The 18,639-nt window shown below is 39.4% G+C and overlaps 2 protein-coding genes across 4 annotated transcripts in view; one reads left to right on the top strand and one right to left on the bottom strand.

The window, feature by feature from the left end:
- Positions 1–10,160, bottom strand: part of ttbk2a (tau tubulin kinase 2a) — a 34,028-nt gene extending 23,868 nt beyond the window's left edge. For both annotated transcript variants that reach the window (XM_038293385.1, XM_038293386.1), the window contains exon 1: positions 9,852–10,160. The gene's annotated coding sequence lies outside the window, so the exon portion shown is untranslated. The remainder of the gene's footprint in view (positions 1–9,851) is intronic.
- A 4,095-nt stretch (positions 10,161–14,255) lies between these two features.
- The window catches only part of tmem62 (transmembrane protein 62), a 13,787-nt gene continuing 9,403 nt past the window's right edge, over positions 14,256–18,639 (top strand). The window contains exons 1-4 of one of the 2 annotated variants that reach the window (XM_038293390.1): positions 14,256–14,417; positions 14,573–14,771; positions 16,363–16,474; positions 16,546–16,683. In XM_038293390.1, coding sequence (XP_038149318.1) covers positions 14,380–14,417; positions 14,573–14,771; positions 16,363–16,474; positions 16,546–16,683 — 487 coding nt within the window. In that variant the 5' untranslated portion in view covers positions 14,256–14,379. Of the gene's footprint in view, positions 14,418–14,534; positions 14,772–16,362; positions 16,475–16,545; positions 16,684–18,639 lie in introns of both variants that reach the window. The other variant, XM_038293391.1, reaches the window with a different exon arrangement.

The following is an 18,639-nucleotide window of genomic DNA, read 5'->3' as shown; positions in this document are numbered from 1 at the left end:
TGAAAGTGTGCATTCAGCTCGGAAAAGAACTCATGCTCTTCCTCAACACTCAAGTCCTCAGACATTTTTCTTTCGTTGTTTCTTTTTTTGCACAAGTAAACTGCACATTTCTTCTTCTACGCTTGCATTATCGGCAGAGCAGACGCTGAATGCGCACTTTCATCTGGTTTGGTCTGCCGCGGTTTCCGTAGACTCGTGAACGCGCTTTTAGGAAATCCTATACACTACTGTTTATGCTCTAAAAACATTCTAAATGACTTCGTTTCGAGTAAATTCTGGACGCTACCCACTCAGGACACTTGGAATACATTGGACGAGCAGTATGGAGGAATATTGACACGTTTTTTGTGGACTTTTATGGACCTTTCTGTCTCGAGTGCCATAGACCTCCATTATTTGAATGTCAGCAGACAGCAAGAAGCCTCCCAGATCTCCAGATGCATTTGAGATATCAAAAAAGTACTCCAGAGTGTTGTTCAGCATGGGGGTGAGTAGAAAATGAAGGCTAATCATGTTTTGGGTGTACTATTCCTTTATGGCTGTTTGTCCTTCTGTGATGGTCTGACATGTTCAAATTTTATCCAATGAAAACTGGAACCAGTCCACTTTAAAACCTTTAGAGGGGAACAAATATTGATCCACAGATGGATTTTATAGTAATCTATTTAAAAATGCAGCTCTTCATTTTCTAATCTATGGATTAATGTCAATATTATTAACTTTGCTTTCATCTTGTTCTTTGCTCTTTGTTTTATTGCAGTTTATAGTTTTTAAGAATTCTCACTGAGAACATGAAGCAAAAATATCCAGAGGATCATTTAAATGAGCTTATTCTCGTTAGACAAAACCAGCTATTATTTCTTAATCTAGTGAACTGCTTTTTACTAATTATTATATCTAAACTATTTACTTAATTTAATCAGATTTGATCCTATAGGCACACCCATTTTTCTTAAATCAACTATATTCTGCTTAATTCTTATCTGACTGAGATCTCAGCTAGAGAAATAAAACTGTTTTAAACCTTGCAGTTTAGTTTTTAAAGAGTTTATCTTTACTGCATGAATATGGAAGGGTGAAAGGGACAAAATAGACAAATGATTAGATATATCATTAAATAAATACATGTGAATATTCAATTAATAAACAATGGGTTTGAAATAATTAAATGTCCATTAAAAAAGTAAATAGCTATATAAATTGATTATTTTATTTTTAATACATTTGCACCAGTCGGAAAAAGTTAATATCAGAAAGCGTGTTTTTTTTTCTCCTCATAACAGTTTTCTAAAAAAAAAAAAAAATTATGATTTATTTAGCATTTGGAGTGAAGATGTGGCACAACTGTGAAAAAAGTGCAGCCCTGTGAAAACTTTGTAAATGCACTATAGGATGGATGATGTGATAAAAAGGATAAAAGTTGGAAAGACAAAGTCAATTGTCGACAAAAGAAAAACAAAACATTCATAGTAGCGGACATTAAACCGAAGCAGCCTGCTCTTCTCTCCTGTCATGAATCATGCTTTTCCATGGCGACAGTGGTGCAGAGCCATTTCCATCTGCTGACGTAGCTTATCCTCCCCTCTGCCCTTTTGCTCTGCTGGAAACTGCATGTTTTTAGCTTAACCATCATGAAAACCTGCAGTCCATGCATGTGCATCAGCACAGGCCTCCAATGGGGATGATTTGGCAGGAACTTTAAATATTTCCTGTATTGCCTCCCTAATCTTAGAATGCCCTAGTTCAGTATAGTTGGATAGCGGTGCATGCCCAGACTGCAGCTGGATGAAGAGCCTGATACAAAACTGGACCGGAGCCAGCACCAGCAGGCCTTGACTGAGGTCAATGCCGGCTCTAGGATGAATGGGGCCCTCAGCAGGAACCAATATGAACGCTGCCCTCTAACTACTACCACTCCAGCTGATTTCATTGTTTCCATATGAACTGCTACGCCAAAAAATACAAGTATTCAATCTCAAAATAAGATTTAGAAATTTGACTTCTCTGACTAACGCAGTGAAGTATTCCAGTATTCATTTAACTGTATATTTTACTGTAGGAATTAATTTTGCATCACTATTAAAACATTTTGTGTTGAAAATACTTCACAAAAGTATTTCCCCCTGCATTTGACATGATGCCACCTGTCAATCAATCCTGGAGGCTTGCCTGCAATCCCGACTTATCCTGCTGGAGCATTGCTCAAAAAGACATCTAATTAAAGGCTAATTGTTGTCACGGGGGAATTTGCAATTCACACTGCAAAAAATTTCAATCAAAGTAAGTCAAAATTGAGTGCCTTTTTTCTTGAATTGAGGAGGTAAGTGAGACATTTTGCCAATGGAACAAGACAATTTACATTTAAAATTAGGAGTGTGGGAAATGATCGTTTTTGGCGATATATCGTGATATTCGACTACCCAATATAATATCGATCTTTCATTTCTTAGTATCGATTTTCAAAAAAAAATTGTTACATAAAACATTGATGGGAAAATGGGCTACCTCTGCACCACCACTCTGGCAGAAAGTGCTGTGGAGCCCTTTAACTGTGCGTGCAGCACCAAATCTGTATTTGAGGCAGTCTTAGTGGAAGAAAACCCCAAACAACATGGATAATAATACCTAATTAATATTTTCTGATGAAAATATACAGCACTTGCTGTTTTATCTCATCATTTGATTTTGATAGCTGGGGAAAATATGGCAATATATAGTGATACTGCACTATCGTGATAATATCGTATCGTGACCCAAGTATCGCGACATGTATCGAATCGCAACACTCATGCCAATACTCACCTCTATTTAAAATAAGAAAAAAAACAACTACAGTCTCTTATTTCAAGTGCATAATATCTAATGACCTTATTTTAAAGCTAAACATACTCATTCCATCAGCAGATTAAGGGTAAATGCACTTATTTTAAGATTTTTTTTTACCCATTTTAAGATTGCTTTTGCAGTTCAGACATACATTGCCTAAAGAACTTGGATGATGAAAAAATGTTAATTATATTTCCAAAAACCGAGCACATTTTAAAAGATGGACAAAGCAACCAACCCCATCAGCATCATCTCTTTTTTTTTTGTCAAAATAACATTGTTCCGGTGTTGCTTAATAAATGTGGTAATAAACTAAATCATAGACAGGTGTGCTGGCATGGCCTTCTTGTATTGATACACAGCCTGCATGAACATGTTATAAAAGAGAGCGGTGCTGTTTTCATGTACCGTATTTTCACGACCATAAGGCGCACCGTACTAAAAGGCGCAGTCTCAGTTATGTGTCCCATTTCTGTATTTAATACACAAATATGGCGCACCGGACTATAGGGCGCGTTTTTTATATACAGGTACATGTCCTCTACTACCTTTAAATACCTCTACACTGTTAAAAAAGTAAATGGCAATTGTTGTTCTAACACACAATTGCATTGTAATCCGACTCAGAAATATAAATTTGACATCTAACAAATAAATACACGTTTGCCCAACTCAAATTCTCAGAAGTTGGTTTAACAAGGAGTTTTAAATCGCCTATACAAGATTTTTTGAGTTCCCTCAACTGTAAACTCATGGGCATGCGCACTGCTTATGTTCATGGACACGCCGACTACGGTACGGGGTTTCCTATCCCTTTCTTCAAGTGCACAGCTTTTTTCCCTCGTGTTTGAGAAGATTGGCGGACATTGTGCTTTTATGCATCTGGAGAACCACGGAGGAACGACCCTGGGACCTTACCAGTTTTCTGAATCTTTTCTTTTCCTGGTGAGTGCTGCAAAGTACAGCCAGTTAGCGGTTAGCTCCGTGAGTTAGCATTCCCTTGTGGTGTATTGCCACCGAGTTGAAGCATGAGTTCACATGTTTTTCACGTTCTGATAAAAGGAAAAGCCGCGCACGTGCGCATGCGTGTTTATAATGCGCGTGTGCGCGTGCGTGTTTATGCCGCGCATGTGCGGGTGAGTGTTTATGCTAGAGAAAAGAGTGTGCCTGTTATTTTCATTGTACAAATGAAAAGAGACATTAAGTTGAATGTAATAACTTATGAAATTTCTAAATTGTTTTATGTAGTGCAGTGTTGTTGCACTCAGGCACAGAATATTACAAGACTACATTATTTTACTTTCTTAATCCGATTTGGGTATTTACTGTTTAACTGTAAGTGGTTTTATAATTATTTACATGTGGATTTTTTGCTTTCATGATTTTATTTGCTTTACAAGAAAAACAGTGACATTAACATTTTATATGTTAACCCTGTAATGAAGCAGTTAATTCGTAATGAGTTAGAAAAGTTACATTACACACTGAAATGTATCATACTTGGAGAGATACAAACTGTACAGTTAAGAACAAGAAGTGAATGGATTTAACTAAGCCCTGTTGTGCTATGCAGGCAGGGTTTTTGGATACCCTGGATTCTGGATTCTCTCCTTAAATGGAGATGGCGAGCCAACCGTGTGAACATCTGGATTTGGACTGAAGAGAAGGATTTGGACTGAAGAGACTTTCTTTTCTTGCATTCATCGTCCTGTCGGAGTGGTAGGACTAAAAAGAAAAACTCAGAGATAAAAAGGGAAAACCTTTTTCTTTTTCCGTTGGGAAACAAGACATTTTATTTCATTTTATTTTTTTTAAAGGGTGCACCCAATTTAAAGAGACTACAATTGAAAAAAACAAACTGAAGGCCGTCCAAATTTGTAAAACTGTTATTTTTTCATATATGTTAATACACTTACTTCACAAAAAATTACCTGTGTGTTTTCCTCTTACTAAATCGGTGTCTTACTGTTTTTTCCCTCATCATCACTCCCTCTTACGAATCTAGAACATTCTGGTCCAGTGTCAGGTTACTTTGATCTGTGCAGTTAAGATTATGTTGTTGAACATGGTTTTATACTGTATCTATTGATACAATGTTTGACTTGAAGCAATAAAAATGTTGTTTTAACATGATTTTTTGTGTGTTGAATGATTGGTAGTGAAGACGATTGGTAGGACTAAAAAAACTGAGTTGATAGAACTCAACTTGCAGATAACACTACAAAATCTGAGTTTGTAGAACTCAAAATCTATATGTCAAACTCATAAAACAAAGTTGATAGAACTCAGAACTTAAAGGTGAAACTCAAAAACCTAAGTTGGTAGAACTCAAAATTTCTATGTAACACTCCAAAAACCTAAGTTGGCAGAACTCAAAAATCTTTGTAAACTCAAACACAGTGAATTTAAGTAAGGAAAACTCAAAAAACCAAATGCATCACGTTGCCTAGAAAATTTAAGTTCTGTCAACCTCTATTTTTTTTTCAGTGTACTGCGTATTTAAAAATACAGCGGGGGCAAAACTGAGTATGACTGTGCTTTATTCATGTATTTATAACAAAGTAGCCTATTAATCAAACCTGGGAGCTGGCCGTGAGACAGACACATTGCAGATGACACAGAGCGCTGTGATCACTCCTAAATTAACTTCAAATCCTGAAACCTGCCGACGGAATATGTTCGCTTTTATTACCGGTATCCTGGTGCCTGCAGTTTAAATTATTTAGATGAAAAACACCTGCCAGCCACCGCGTGAACCCAGAGGCTGCCCAGCCTAGAGGCTGCTGATGAAAGGATTTCTACTGTCGGTGCACCGCTGGTATGTGGGGGTCTGAGCGCCTCCGACAGAAATAGATAATCTGGATGAACTGACTGCAATTATTAAGTTTTCAGGTGGACTTTCTCACTTAAAAACATATTAAAACTACTTTATTCCCACTGATCACAGCAAATATAGCTGCAAGATTTAGATTATTTAGATGAAAAACACCTGCCAGCCACCGCGGTGAAGAGGAGGAGACCCGGCCCAGAGGCTGCTGTTGAATTAAGTTTTCAGGTAGAAAAATAGAGCGGGAGCAAAACTGAGTATGATTGTGCTTTATTAATGTATTTATTACAAAGTATTAATCAAACCCATCAAAGTCATCCTACTCTGTTTCTGAATTAAACAGCTACGCTAAATCAGACATGCCAATTTCCCTTCTTCGCTGTCAGAGTCACTTTCCTTGCAGCGCGGCTCCTCAGAAATAATGCCGGCTTTTGCAAAAGCTTGAACAACAGAGCCAGCAGACACGTTAGTCCAAGCATCTGCAATCCATCCGCAAACGGTGGCGTAACTTGCCCGGCGCTGCCTTCCACTTATCCTGAAACTGTGGTCTCCGTCTGTCATCCACCGCTCCCACGCCGCTCGCAGCCTTACTTTGAACGGCCGCTTCACACCGATGTCGAGCGGTTGAAGTTCCTTTGTCAGACCCCCCGGGATAACGGCGAGCACAGCGTTCATTTGATTAATCTTTTTTTCACATCGGCTGTGAGATGGGCACGCAGCGATGGTGATGCGTGGAAAAAACCACCTGGTCTCCTCACATACACCTCCCTCAGCCACGCTTTCATCATCTCCTCATCCATCCAGCCTTTTTCATTTAATATCATGTGTCATCAGAGCGCTGTGTCTGTCTCGCTGTCAGCTCCCGGATCAGCTTCTCTGATTGGTTGATGCGGCGCGTCCAGCAGCAAAACTTCAATTTTTCCATCTCGAGCAGCAGCAGCGCGTTGGCGGTGCATCAGATGCTTAAACGCTCCCGACGTGCTGCACCAAAACGCGCTGCGGGACCTTTTGCTGCACCTATACGCGCGTCAACCATTGACTTTGCATGTAAACTCGCTGCTTCTGCTGCACCTGCTGGGTCCGGTTCACACCGATGTCGAGCGGTTGAACAGCGAGCACAGCGTTAATTTGTTTCCCCATGTTTTTCACATCAGCTGTGAGATGGGCACGCATGGAGTCACATATTAACAGCGATGGTGATGAGTGGAAAAAAAACACCTGGTCTCCTTACATTCAGCCACTCTTTCATCATCTCCTCAATGAGGTGGTCTCAAAAGTCGCAGTTACAACACACATAGGGCGCACCGCACATTTTGAGGGAAAAAAAAGACGTTTAAGTGCGCCTTATAGTCGTGAAAATACGGTATATAAAAAACGAGGAATATCAGCAGAAAACTGGAACCTAAACATTGCAAATGGAACGCACCATAAAAAAGGGGGGTAAAAATCGTAGCTTTAAAATCTCTTTATAGTCCAATCATGATTTCTCTCTAAATATATCAATTAGAAATCATTATTTTGGTATATTCTATATGGGAGTTGACAAGATCGATAATGAATAAAAAAAAAATAGAGTTTAAGATCCAATGTCATCTTTTTTTGACCAGTGAGATGAGAAAGTGCTACGAAAAAAATTGAGTTTTGAGGTCAAAAATAAGGTCTTTATTGTAAGGAACATAGCTATCAATCATACATTCATGTTTAGCTCAACGGTCATGCAAAGAAAAAAGTACATGACTGTTTGCCTAGAGATACTATTAGTTCATGTTTTCCATTTCTAACTGACAGTAACAAAAAACTAAAAAAAACACAACTAGATACTAAAGCAGGAGTTTATCAGATGCCAAGTTTCTTTAAAGGAAACTGAAAGAAAAAAATGAATAATACAACATCTGTTCACTCAGCCTGTATCACAGCACAAACAGAAAATCCAGGCGATCGCTGTGCAACATTATGATGGAGCTTTTTTTTTAAGGGTTTCACATATTTGAAGAAAACATTTTCAAGTTGCACTTTATTTGCAAAGGGGATTAGCAGAACGGGTGTGAGCCTCAGTTTCACTCTAATGACCTCTGTGCTGTGATGGGGTCAACGGTGGGAAACAAAGTTGAAGCAAATAAAAAAAGACGATGACAGTGATAACCTTTTAAACCCTAACTGGTTAATATATTTTTATTTCATTCCCATACTGTAGCTACTCGTGTATAAATATATTAGCTGTATTCATTCAATCTATGCAGTGTCTGAGGGGCGGGTTCTGGTGTCCATCTCCGGCAGTCATTGGTTTAGAAGGTGGTACACCCTGTACAGTAGCACAGCCTATGGCTAAATAGAAATATGATGTTTTTATTTTAACCTTTGTGTTCAAGGTGACAGCTTTATGTCTGTAGAGAGCCCTCATGCAACCCTCCAGTCTGCAGGTTGTGCATCAGTAAACAGGTTGAAAAATATTTACCGCTGCAAGGAGAAGAAACGGAATTACAGTTTATCATCAGAGGAGAGTTTGGAAAACTCATGTTCAGCCGTCCGTTACCGCAGCAGACAGAGTCGCTTATGTGGACATTAGAAGAAAGCTGGAATAAGCATGAACATGTATGAAGAAAACAAAAATTTTATGAGCACTGTCACTAGAGGCATGTGTCCTTGGGAGTTATTTGGAAGTGATTAAACAGAAAACAGAGGTTCTGTTGTAAGGAGATATTTTAAAATCCAAGCTTTAGCTCGCACTTTATAACAATGCCTGGATTTTTTTTTAAAGACCTCCAGAGGGAAATGCAATGAGTAGCTTGCAAATTTCCTGCATGGAAAATCACTGATATTTGCAAAAGTCCAGAATGGTTGAGTTTTTCTCACCCAAACTTTCAGCTGATGCTCAGCAGGATCTACCAAAACAATATGAGGCAAGTTGATCGCCATCTACTTAGATTGAAGCATAAGTATCCAGTAGTTTCAGATCAGTCAAAATAAGTATAAAATTAAAAAAAAGGTGTATTTGAACTGCATAGAGTTAATTGGAATAATTAATTAATCACTTAATAGAAAGTTCAATAACGATGTTTTTTTTTATATGCTTATTTTGCTGTTTATAAAATGTATCATGCAAAATGGGCAAAATTACAAAAGTATTGCTAAGTTTTCTTTCTGTTAAATGTGTTATAATATATAACTGGGTAAAATAATCTTCGCTTCAACCTGAAACTTTTTGGTAGTTTGCTTTATGCTTCATGATCAGGTTTTTTTCTTGAAGTGGAAAATAGCAATCGACCAAAATAAAAATAAAAATAAAAATACAGATATTGAAAAAAACCTTTTTTACTCATTTACTGCTATCAAAAACATGTTACCTGCATTGATAACTGAAAATAAAACCCTTTCTACCCTTTAAAACAGCTTAGAGCATCTTTTTACTACCTTACATACGGACATCATTTAATTTTGGGCAGTTTTAAAATTTGACTAATGAATATCAGAGCAAAACTAATAGCAATGTTGAATCATAAATAATGTGCTGTTGGCTTTTTCTCTGGTGCACATGTTGAATAATCTTCCTGTCTCTTATTTCATAAGGTAAAAAGTTCAGTAATTCAGATCTACAAAAATGACCAGGTTATGTTTTTAATACCGATAAGTGATTGAAAACAATAATATCATATAAACACATATATCTTATTTACTTCTACATAATTGTTTAATATGGTTTGATTGTTTGTAGGAAAGTCTGACTGGTTCTTTTAAATTTGAGGGTGGGGGGGGATTTGCCCTCAGGCCTCCCAGCACCTTGGGCCGGCTCTGGAGGGTCAGACCTAAACCTGCGCTTAAAGGGCATCTAAACAGCCTCTAACACACCGATTGATTTACCAACAGTGAGTAAAATGACTATTTTAGTGGTTTGGGTTTGTATTTAATGACCAGCCGTGGAAGCAAAGCGCCATTTCTCATCCCGCTGCGTGGAAATATTCTCTGCAAAGATCCGCTCTGCTTTATTATGAGGAGCTGTTGCACAGCGAGTCTGGTTGCCACAGCAGATTTACACAGGCGCGTCCACAGGCCACGCAAACTCATCCAGCCTACAGCGATGATGAGGCTGTAATGCCCGGCGTGGCGCCGCGGAGGAGACATCCTGCGCGTAAAGGCTGATGAGCGGCCTTTAACAGAGAAGCAGACCGGGAATAACAGCAGAGAGGTGGAAGGACCTTACCTCAGGCAGTGTTTGATCCGAAGAAGAGCCGGGTGTGGTTACAAAATATCCTCAAGCTTTTGAAGCGGCGGGGACGACGTGGAGAGGAATGCCATGACGTGCGCCCCGTCCATAGGGAGAGGAGGGAGGATGCGTCAGATGAAGAACCGGAGAGGAGGAGATGGTCGTCTGGGGGAGAAAAGGGGGTCGTGTCGTTCCCTCTTCTGCTTGTCACCACAGCATCTCGTTGCGGATCCGTGACGTGACAGCTCCACGGTGGTCATCCGGTTTGCTGCGCGCGGGGCCGATCTGATCGCCCCTCGCAACAGCTCGGTCGCGCGCTTGGCAGACATTTAAAGCGCGCCCACAGTCACCCGTCCCACGCACGCGCAATAGACCATGTTTAAATCTGTTTTTAGATTATCATACTTTTAAAGACGTATGTTTTATGTTAAAAAAATCAAAAGAAAACGAATTATTTTACTAAATTCTTTGTATCTATTTAATGGTTAGTTTCCAACGCCCACCACTAGAGGGAGCCAGTCAGCATTGGACTGCACACCTTCAGTTTAAGAGTCGAAATTCTCTTATTTATTTATTTATTTTTACAGCACGTTGAAAATGTACAAACATGACTGTAATCTGTATAACTCAAGATATGATGGGAGATATAATTTTTTTAAATATTATAATCAGTAATAGTAGTCACTGCCAACAATGGGTCTACATGTGTACAGTTCAGTGGCAGGAAGTAAAGCCCCTCACACTGACCAAAGCTGGCTTCCTGTGTATATTAGTCAAACACCAAGAAGTGCATATAAAAAATATTAAATGCAAATTAAATGTGGTTTCAAAACCTTTTGAAAACAAAAATCTGAAAAGTGTACAGTCTCCAGCGACAGATATTATCTAAAAATTAAGTTTCAGTCGTTCCTCCATCTGACAGTGTTGAAGGAAAGCAGTTGCACAGCATGATGCAGCCACCACCATGTTAAACTGTGGGGCAGGTTTTCAGTGTGTCCAGCATTTTGCATGTCAGCCAAGCAGTATCAATTTTGGTCACATATGACCAAAGCTTGTGGCAGATTCCTTCACCTGAGTGGTGGATTTAGCTCTCCCTTAGCAAAAAGTAGTTTATTCAAGTATACTTAAAGTGCACTAATTTTATACTTAAAATCAGGCAGTGCACTTATAGAGTTTACTTATTCTAAACTATATTTCATATACTTAACAATAGTATAGTCAAGTGTACTTGACTATACTATTGTTTACTTTATTGTTTACTAAAGTATACTTTAAGTATACTTTTGTAAACTAAAAAATGTCCCAATTTAGTTCGAAGAAGTATTACTTTAGTAATACTTCAAGTACACTGAAAGTACATTGTTGGTTATACTTTCTAAACTTAAACTTAACTTTTCTTAATAGAATTTACTTCAAGTATACTACTTTTTGCTAAGGGGGGGCTGCTTATCTAATTATTGCAGGTTTATTATTGGCCACTTCCTATAGCTGAATGATAATATATTTCTAATTGTACTTCCTTGCAACATTATTTCTATTTTTCAGCCAGTGGATAAATCAGCACTTCAAGGGATGTCGAAAGCATAAAGGGAGACTTCAACAACCATATTTCTAACATCTCAGTCAGCGTTATCAATTATTCTTTCAATACTGTTCTGTAATTGACATCCAAGCACTAAATTGTGCAGGTATATTTATAATGAGTCCATTAGGGTCGGACTACGAGGACACTCCAGGTAGCAGGTGGTTTGTCCATCTATTTGCAAAAACAATCAACCTAAGTGGAGCTTATTCATATTCACTTAGGGACTTCTTCAGAGCTTCTCATTTTCTCCAATCCTGTATTTTTAGAGCTACAAGGCCACCTCCAAATCAGCTGCATGCACCTGTGACCACATTTGCTGAAAAAGGGGGGAAAAAGAGGTTTTGTTGGACTGTACCAAAACTCTGATGATCTGGACACAAAAGGAAATTCCACATAAGGTTTGTTGGATGGGCAGCATCAATGTTAACAAAGGAAACAAGAAAAACATTCAAAGCCATCTGAAGTTGATGTCAAAGGTGAACACTGCTCAAAAAGTTGTTGAAGAAAAGGTCGACTCCAACTCAACAGTATAATCATTGGGGTTTCTTTGTTTTTTATAGATAACCAATGCCTTTGAGTCAGAGGCATCTTATCCTTGACACTTCTCACTTTGCTAAGTCACAGAGGATTATGGTCTGAAAATATTAATCGAACCAATTCTAAAAGAAAGGTAAAGTTTCCCAAACCGAACATCACAAGTATGCCCTGTCTTTGAATACCAGAAGCAGGACCGTGGAAAAGAGGCTGCCCTGGAGAAACCCATAATACTCTTTGACCAAATTATGTTTTCTTTTTTGAAAGATAGTGCTTAAAGGTACCCTTACCCCCCCATACTAGCACATCAGTGATGGCAGCCCACCTGCCCCCACCCATCCTCACCGCCTTCTACAGAAGCACCATAGAGAGCGTTCTGACCAGCTGTCTCACTGTGTGCTGTGGAGGCTGCGCCTCAGACTGGAAGAAGGTGAGAAGAGTGGTGAGAACAGCAGAGAGGATCATCAGGGCTCCTCTTCCCTCCATAAAAGACATTTCATCCCGAGCCCCTCCATGGACTGTTCTCCCTGCTGCCTTCTGGGATTTGATGCAGGTCCAGCAGATTCCGAAACAGCTTCTTCCGCACCGCCATCAGACGGCTGAACTGTTCAGAAAACTCTAAATCAAGTCACAGACTTTGCATCACACTGATAACACCAAACCAAAACACTGCATCATCCCACCATATATATTAATGCTCTGAACTTCCTTATCAGTGCGTTTTTTTTGCACCATGTTTTTCTCCCATACTGTTTATATTTGATCACTGCTGCACTTTGAGAAATGGAAATGTCATGAAAGCTGTTCAAAACGAATTTTCAGCAACAATAAAAGTTGTCTAAGTCTAAGACATCTAAATACTTGTTTGTATGAACTATATGGATCTTATAAAAACATCTCACAGGGAAATTAGAAACGGTTTGATGGTTATTGAGCCTACAAAGCTTGTGTTTGTAATTCCTCTTAACTGTGTGTCTAAACTTTAATTAGATTAACATTTACATATAACAGCCATTGCCTTGTTGAAAGACTTTCCATTAGCTGGAAAGTGGAGTGGAGTAGGAGGGTTCAGATTTTCTGCATTTAATCAAAAATGCAAAAATTAATTTTAGGGATGAACGATATTGGGATTTTGGCCGATATCCGATATGCCGATATTTTAAAACTCATGTAGCCGATAACCGATACCGATACTGATGTTAAAGCTGGACAAAAATAAGTAGTCATTGAAAATAGCAGTTTTGTTATCCATTTCTGACACTTTGAAAAATAATATACTCAAATAAATTTTCATATGCTGATATCAAATAGATTTTTAAAAACGCGGTATGGATCTATTTTACTTTCAAAATCTTGTGAAATTTCATCGTTCTGTTACAAACTCTCGTGATATTTTGCAAATTCTTGTCAGATTTTGTTAGTAAAATAGATCGATACCGCGTCAATATATCAACATATAAAAATATGGCAACATTTCGTGAATTTTCGGGGGATTTCGTAGCATAACGATGACATATAGCAATATTTCATTAGTAAAAGAGATTGATATGGTGTTTTCAAATGGCAATATATCAGCATAGGAAGATATTGTGATATTTTAATGTGTCAATATTTTAAGTTTTTAAGTCTGTAAAAAAGAAGTTTTTGAGGAAGAAGAAGAAGTAGTATTTATTTATTTTTTTTAGACTTTAGAAACTCAGAAGCTGATCAAATATCGGGTTGAATATCGGTGGGGTGGCCGATGTCCGATATTCAGTTTTAAGGCCGATACTGATAAGGGGCCGATTATATCGTGCATCCCTAATTAATTTAGTAAATATCAGACTGGTCTTTCAAAAAAAATCTCTCTCCCTCACTATATATATATATATATATATATATATATATATATATATATATATATATATATATATATATATATATATATATATATATATATATATATATATATTTATTTATTTATTTATTTTTTCTAGCCAAAATCGTTGGCTAGAAATACTTTGTGTTAATTAAGGTTTAATTAACTCACGCATCATCAATGATAATTATCCCAACACTTGTTTGATAATGGTTAATATGTGTATTAACTTAATCCATATTTCGTCGTTGTTTTTTCAAACTGTGAAAAATTGGTTCCTGCATAAAGTACACAATTTCTTATTTTTTTTAAACAACAAATTCATGGATTTTTAAAGATAGTAGCCGTTTTAGTAACACTGAAATTAATGTCAGAGTGGGAGCTCCTGTTTGTCTTGTAATGTCTTTTCGCCTGGTGGGGGGGTCGTTTCTCCTCCAACCGGCTGTAGGAAGCTGGTAGGCAGCTAACAGCTGGCTAAACCTCCGACGTACCTCCCGTATGTCCCTGAAGGCATCGCGCGCGGAGCTGTGAATAAACCCCGCACCTCAATGCATCTCCAGTGGCCGCGATGGCAGCGACATAAACGGTGTGAGCCTTAGCTTTTAGCCATGTAGCTAGCTGGTGTGTCATATGAATGTTAGTGTGATTCGCGTCCTCAGCTGTTTCCGCCAGTAGCTAGCCTTTTTTTTCCTGTCCGGGACAGACGGCGGCAGCTAGCCCCCCCTTTTGTCGCCACTGCAGGAGGATGCTGAAGCTGTTCGGTGCGCTGGTTGTCCTCGGACTGGCCCTGGCATGCATCACCTCCTGGGTGCTGGATAGCTATGACACGGCCTGGCACCCTAAACGCAGCATTCGGCACCCGGCTGATGGAGATGGATCTAAAGGGAACACTCCACCATTTCCTGGCGACGACTTAAACAATATATTCTGGTTTGTACAGGTGGGCTATCGCTTTTAGTCTTTTTTTATTTTTGTAACCATTACATCTGCTCAGGATATAGTCTAAACAAGCCTTCAATTATTTAGTATAAATATGGATTTGGTTTAACTGAGCTAAAAACACATTATTCTTACCATTGCATTGATCCTGGTGGAAAGTTAACCCAGTTTAACTGAAGCCTTTACCTCAGTGCTTCCATAGATATGGTGTGTTTAATGTTATGATTAGGCCAACTTCAATACTGTTCTCATTAGTTCAACAAATCACTTAAAATCACTTTCTTTCTGCTGTTTTCCCATGAGGTCCAGATTTTTGGAGTAATTGACAAATACATGTCTATTACTACCTGAGCATCGGACCTCTGCAGCTCCTCCAGAGCTTACAGCGATTTATTGGTTAGAAATTCTGAAAAAGGCTCTTCATTTCCTACAGAAACAGGGACGGAAAATGGATGGATGGGTGGATGTGTTAGAATAATTAGCATTGATGATCTGTGAGTTTATTATACCCCAAAACTCACCTGCCTGTTGTGTGTCAGAACTAATGTTTCCCCAGTAGTTTATCTAATTAGGACAGTCCCTCTGTCTGGATATACAGTTATTATCTTCATTCTGTAAGTGGAGAAAAGTTGGGAATGGAATGAGAGCGGTGTCCTTCAGCTAAGAATGGAGTGTAATATTTTGATAAGGCTGGAGCCATGTCTCCTCTTCTGTATGATGTAAAATGTAATAATGTGGCAGACAGGAGTTATATAAAATGCTTCTCTAACTGTTTATCGGGCCGTTTCATGAGAAGTGAGCCCCATTGGTAAGCAGCTGCCTTCCGTTACTCAAAGCAACTCTGATCTGAGTAAGATTACAATTTCTATCAAAATCTGTCGTAATGTCTCCTGGTTATTTAATAAATAGATGCAATGAAGTGTTATTTAAAGAGTTTGTCCTGAGTGATTTATTTTTCAGTAAAAGAAAAACGGAGAGAGAAAGCTTCAAGATGTAAACACAGAACTTTCCCTTAACAGATGGATGGAATGAAATCTCAGAGAAATATCAGGGTCTCTGCAGCTCATTAAAAGTCATTAAATTGTTATTTTTTAAATTAAGGCCTTAATTGACATTAAAACTCATTAAATGTGATTATCAAGGCATTTAAAATGCCTTATTAAATACATTTTTTTTTAATATAAACAATTTCGGCAGATATATTGCGATATATTTGCATGAAACTGCTTCCAGTTGATCGTAAAGCTGTATGTTCGGGAAAGAAGCTTGAGGCGGAGAAAAAGCTAGAGAATGGGGAAAATTTCCACAAAACCGGCGGGAAAACGAGGAATTTGGGACATGGCTGCGGCCTGTCGACGATAAAGATGACAAAAGATTTTGCTGTGTATATATGAGATTCATGAGTACTTGTTGATGTCGTTAAAATTCATTAAAAAGCATTAAATAAGAGTTACTCATTCCTGTATAAACCCTGAATATTCTGTTATTTCTGGCTTTAATTAAACAAAATATGAACGTGAATAAGGCGCTTTACACCCTTTCTCCTAATAGGGTTTTTTTTATATTGCTTTTTATCCTGTGTCCAATTCAAGGTGTCGGACATCCACATCAGCCGATTTCACGACCCAAGACGTATTCCAGATTTTGAGAAGTTCTGCACCGACACCATTGAGGTGATCAAACCAGCTCTAGTCCTCGCAACAGGTAAAGTTTTAGGGATTTCTTGTAACAGGTCCTAACGGTACGGTCTAACAGAGGACTCTGTGTTCATTCAGGAGATCTGACAGATGCTAAAACAGAGAGTAAGGTGGGTTCGCTTCAACACGAGGTGGAATGGCAAGCCTACCACAACGTCCTGAAGAGGTCACAAGTGATGGAGCGCACCAAGTGGATTGATATACGTGGAAATCATGGTAGGCAGCCATGCCACGTCGATTTATTCGACTCCGTTATTTAGGAAGTTTTGAGACAAGGTTTTTTCAGAATACCAAAGTACCGTATTTTCACGACTATAAGGCGCACTTAAACGTCTTTTTTTCCCCTCAAAATGTGCGGTGCGCCCTATGGTGCGGTGCGCCCTATGTGTGTTGTAACTGCGACTTTTGAGACCACCTCATTGAGGAGATGATGAAAGAGTGGCTGAATGTAAGGAGACCAGGTGTTTTTTTTCCACTCCTCACCATCGCTGTTAATATGTAACTCCATGCGTGCCCATCTCACAGCTGATGTGAAAAACATGGGGAAACAAATTAACGCTGTGCTCGCTGTTCAACCGCTTGACATCGGTGTGAACCGGACCCAGCAGGTGCAGCAGAAGCAGCGAGTTTACATGCAAAGTCAATGGTTGACGCGCGTATAGGTGCAGCAAAAGGTCCCGCAGCGCGTTTTGAGCAGCAGGTGCAGCACGTCGGGAGCGTTTAAGCATCTGACGCACCGCCAACGCGCTGCTGCTGCTCGAGATGGAAAAATTGAAGTTTTGCTGCTGGACGCGCCGCATCAACCAATCAGAGAAGCTGATCCGGGAGCTGACAGCGAGACAGACACAGCGCTCTGATGACACATGATATTAAATGAAAAAGGCTGGATGGATGAGGAGATGATGAAAGCGTGGCTGTGCCCATCTCACAGCCGATGTGAAAAAAAAGGTGAATCAAATGAACGCTGTGCTCGCCGTTATCCCGGGGGTCTGACAAAGGAACTTCAACCGCTCGACATCGGTGTGAAGCGGCCGTTCAAAGTAAGGCTGCGAGCGGCGTGGGAGCGATGGATGACAGACGGAGACCACAGTTTCAGGATAAGTGGAAGGGAGCGCCGGGCGAGTTACGCCACCGTTTGCGGATGGATTGTAGATCCTTGGACTAACGTGTCTGCTGGCTCTGTTGTTCAAGCTTTTGCAAAAGCCGGCATTATTTCTGAGGAGCCGCGCTGTACGGAAAGTGACTCTGACAGCGAAGAAGGGAAATTGGCATGTCTGATTTAGCGCAGCTGTTTAATTCAGAAACAGAGGATGATGACTTTGATGGGGTTGATTAATACTTTGTAATAAATACATGAATAAAGCACAATCATACTCAGTTTTGCTCCCGCTCTATTTTTCTACCTGAAAACTTAATTCAACAGCAGCCTCTGGGCCGGGTCTCCTCCTCTTCACCGCGGTGGCTGGCAGGTGTTTTTTCATCTAAATAATCAAAATCTTGCAGCTATATTTGCTGTGATCAGTGGGAATAAAGTAGTTTTAATATGTTTTTAAGTGAGAAAGTCCACCTGAAAACTTAATAATTGCAGTCAGTTCATCCAGATTATCTATTTCTGTCGGAGGCGCTCAGACCCCCACATACCAGCGGTGCACCGACAGTAGAAATCCTTTCATCAGCAGCCTCTAGGCTGGGCAGCCTCTGGGTTCACGCGGTGGCTGGCAGGTGTTTTTCATCTAAATAATTTTAGCTGCAGGCACCAGGATACCGGCAATAAAAGCGAACATATTCCGTCGGCAGGTTTCAGGATTTTAAGTTAATTTAGGAGTGACCACAGCGCTGTGTCATCTGCGATGTGTCTGTCTCATGGCCAGCACGCAGGTTTGATTAATACTTTGTAATAAATACATAAATAAAGCACAGTCATACTCAGTTTTGCCCCCGCTGTATTTTTAAATACGCAGTAGAGCTATTTAAAGGTAGTAGAGGACATGTACCTGTATATAAAAAACGCGCCCTATAGTCCGGTGCGCCTTATGTGTGTGTTAAATACAGAAATGGCACACATAACTGAGAGTGCGCCTTTTAGTACGGTGCGCCTTATGGTCATGAAAATACGGTAGTGATATTACTCTTTAATTTCTCAAGAAGCGGAAACTCCCCACGCAGATCCCC

The sequence above is a fragment of the Cyprinodon tularosa genome, unplaced genomic scaffold (assembly GCF_016077235.1).
Source record: "Cyprinodon tularosa strain WSP-4 unplaced genomic scaffold, ASM1607723v1 ctg325, whole genome shotgun sequence".
NCBI classification, from domain to species: domain Eukaryota; kingdom Metazoa; phylum Chordata; class Actinopteri; order Cyprinodontiformes; family Cyprinodontidae; genus Cyprinodon; species Cyprinodon tularosa.
The sequence above is the reverse complement of the archived record's forward strand: the minus strand, read 5'-3'. Positions and strand labels throughout refer to the sequence as shown.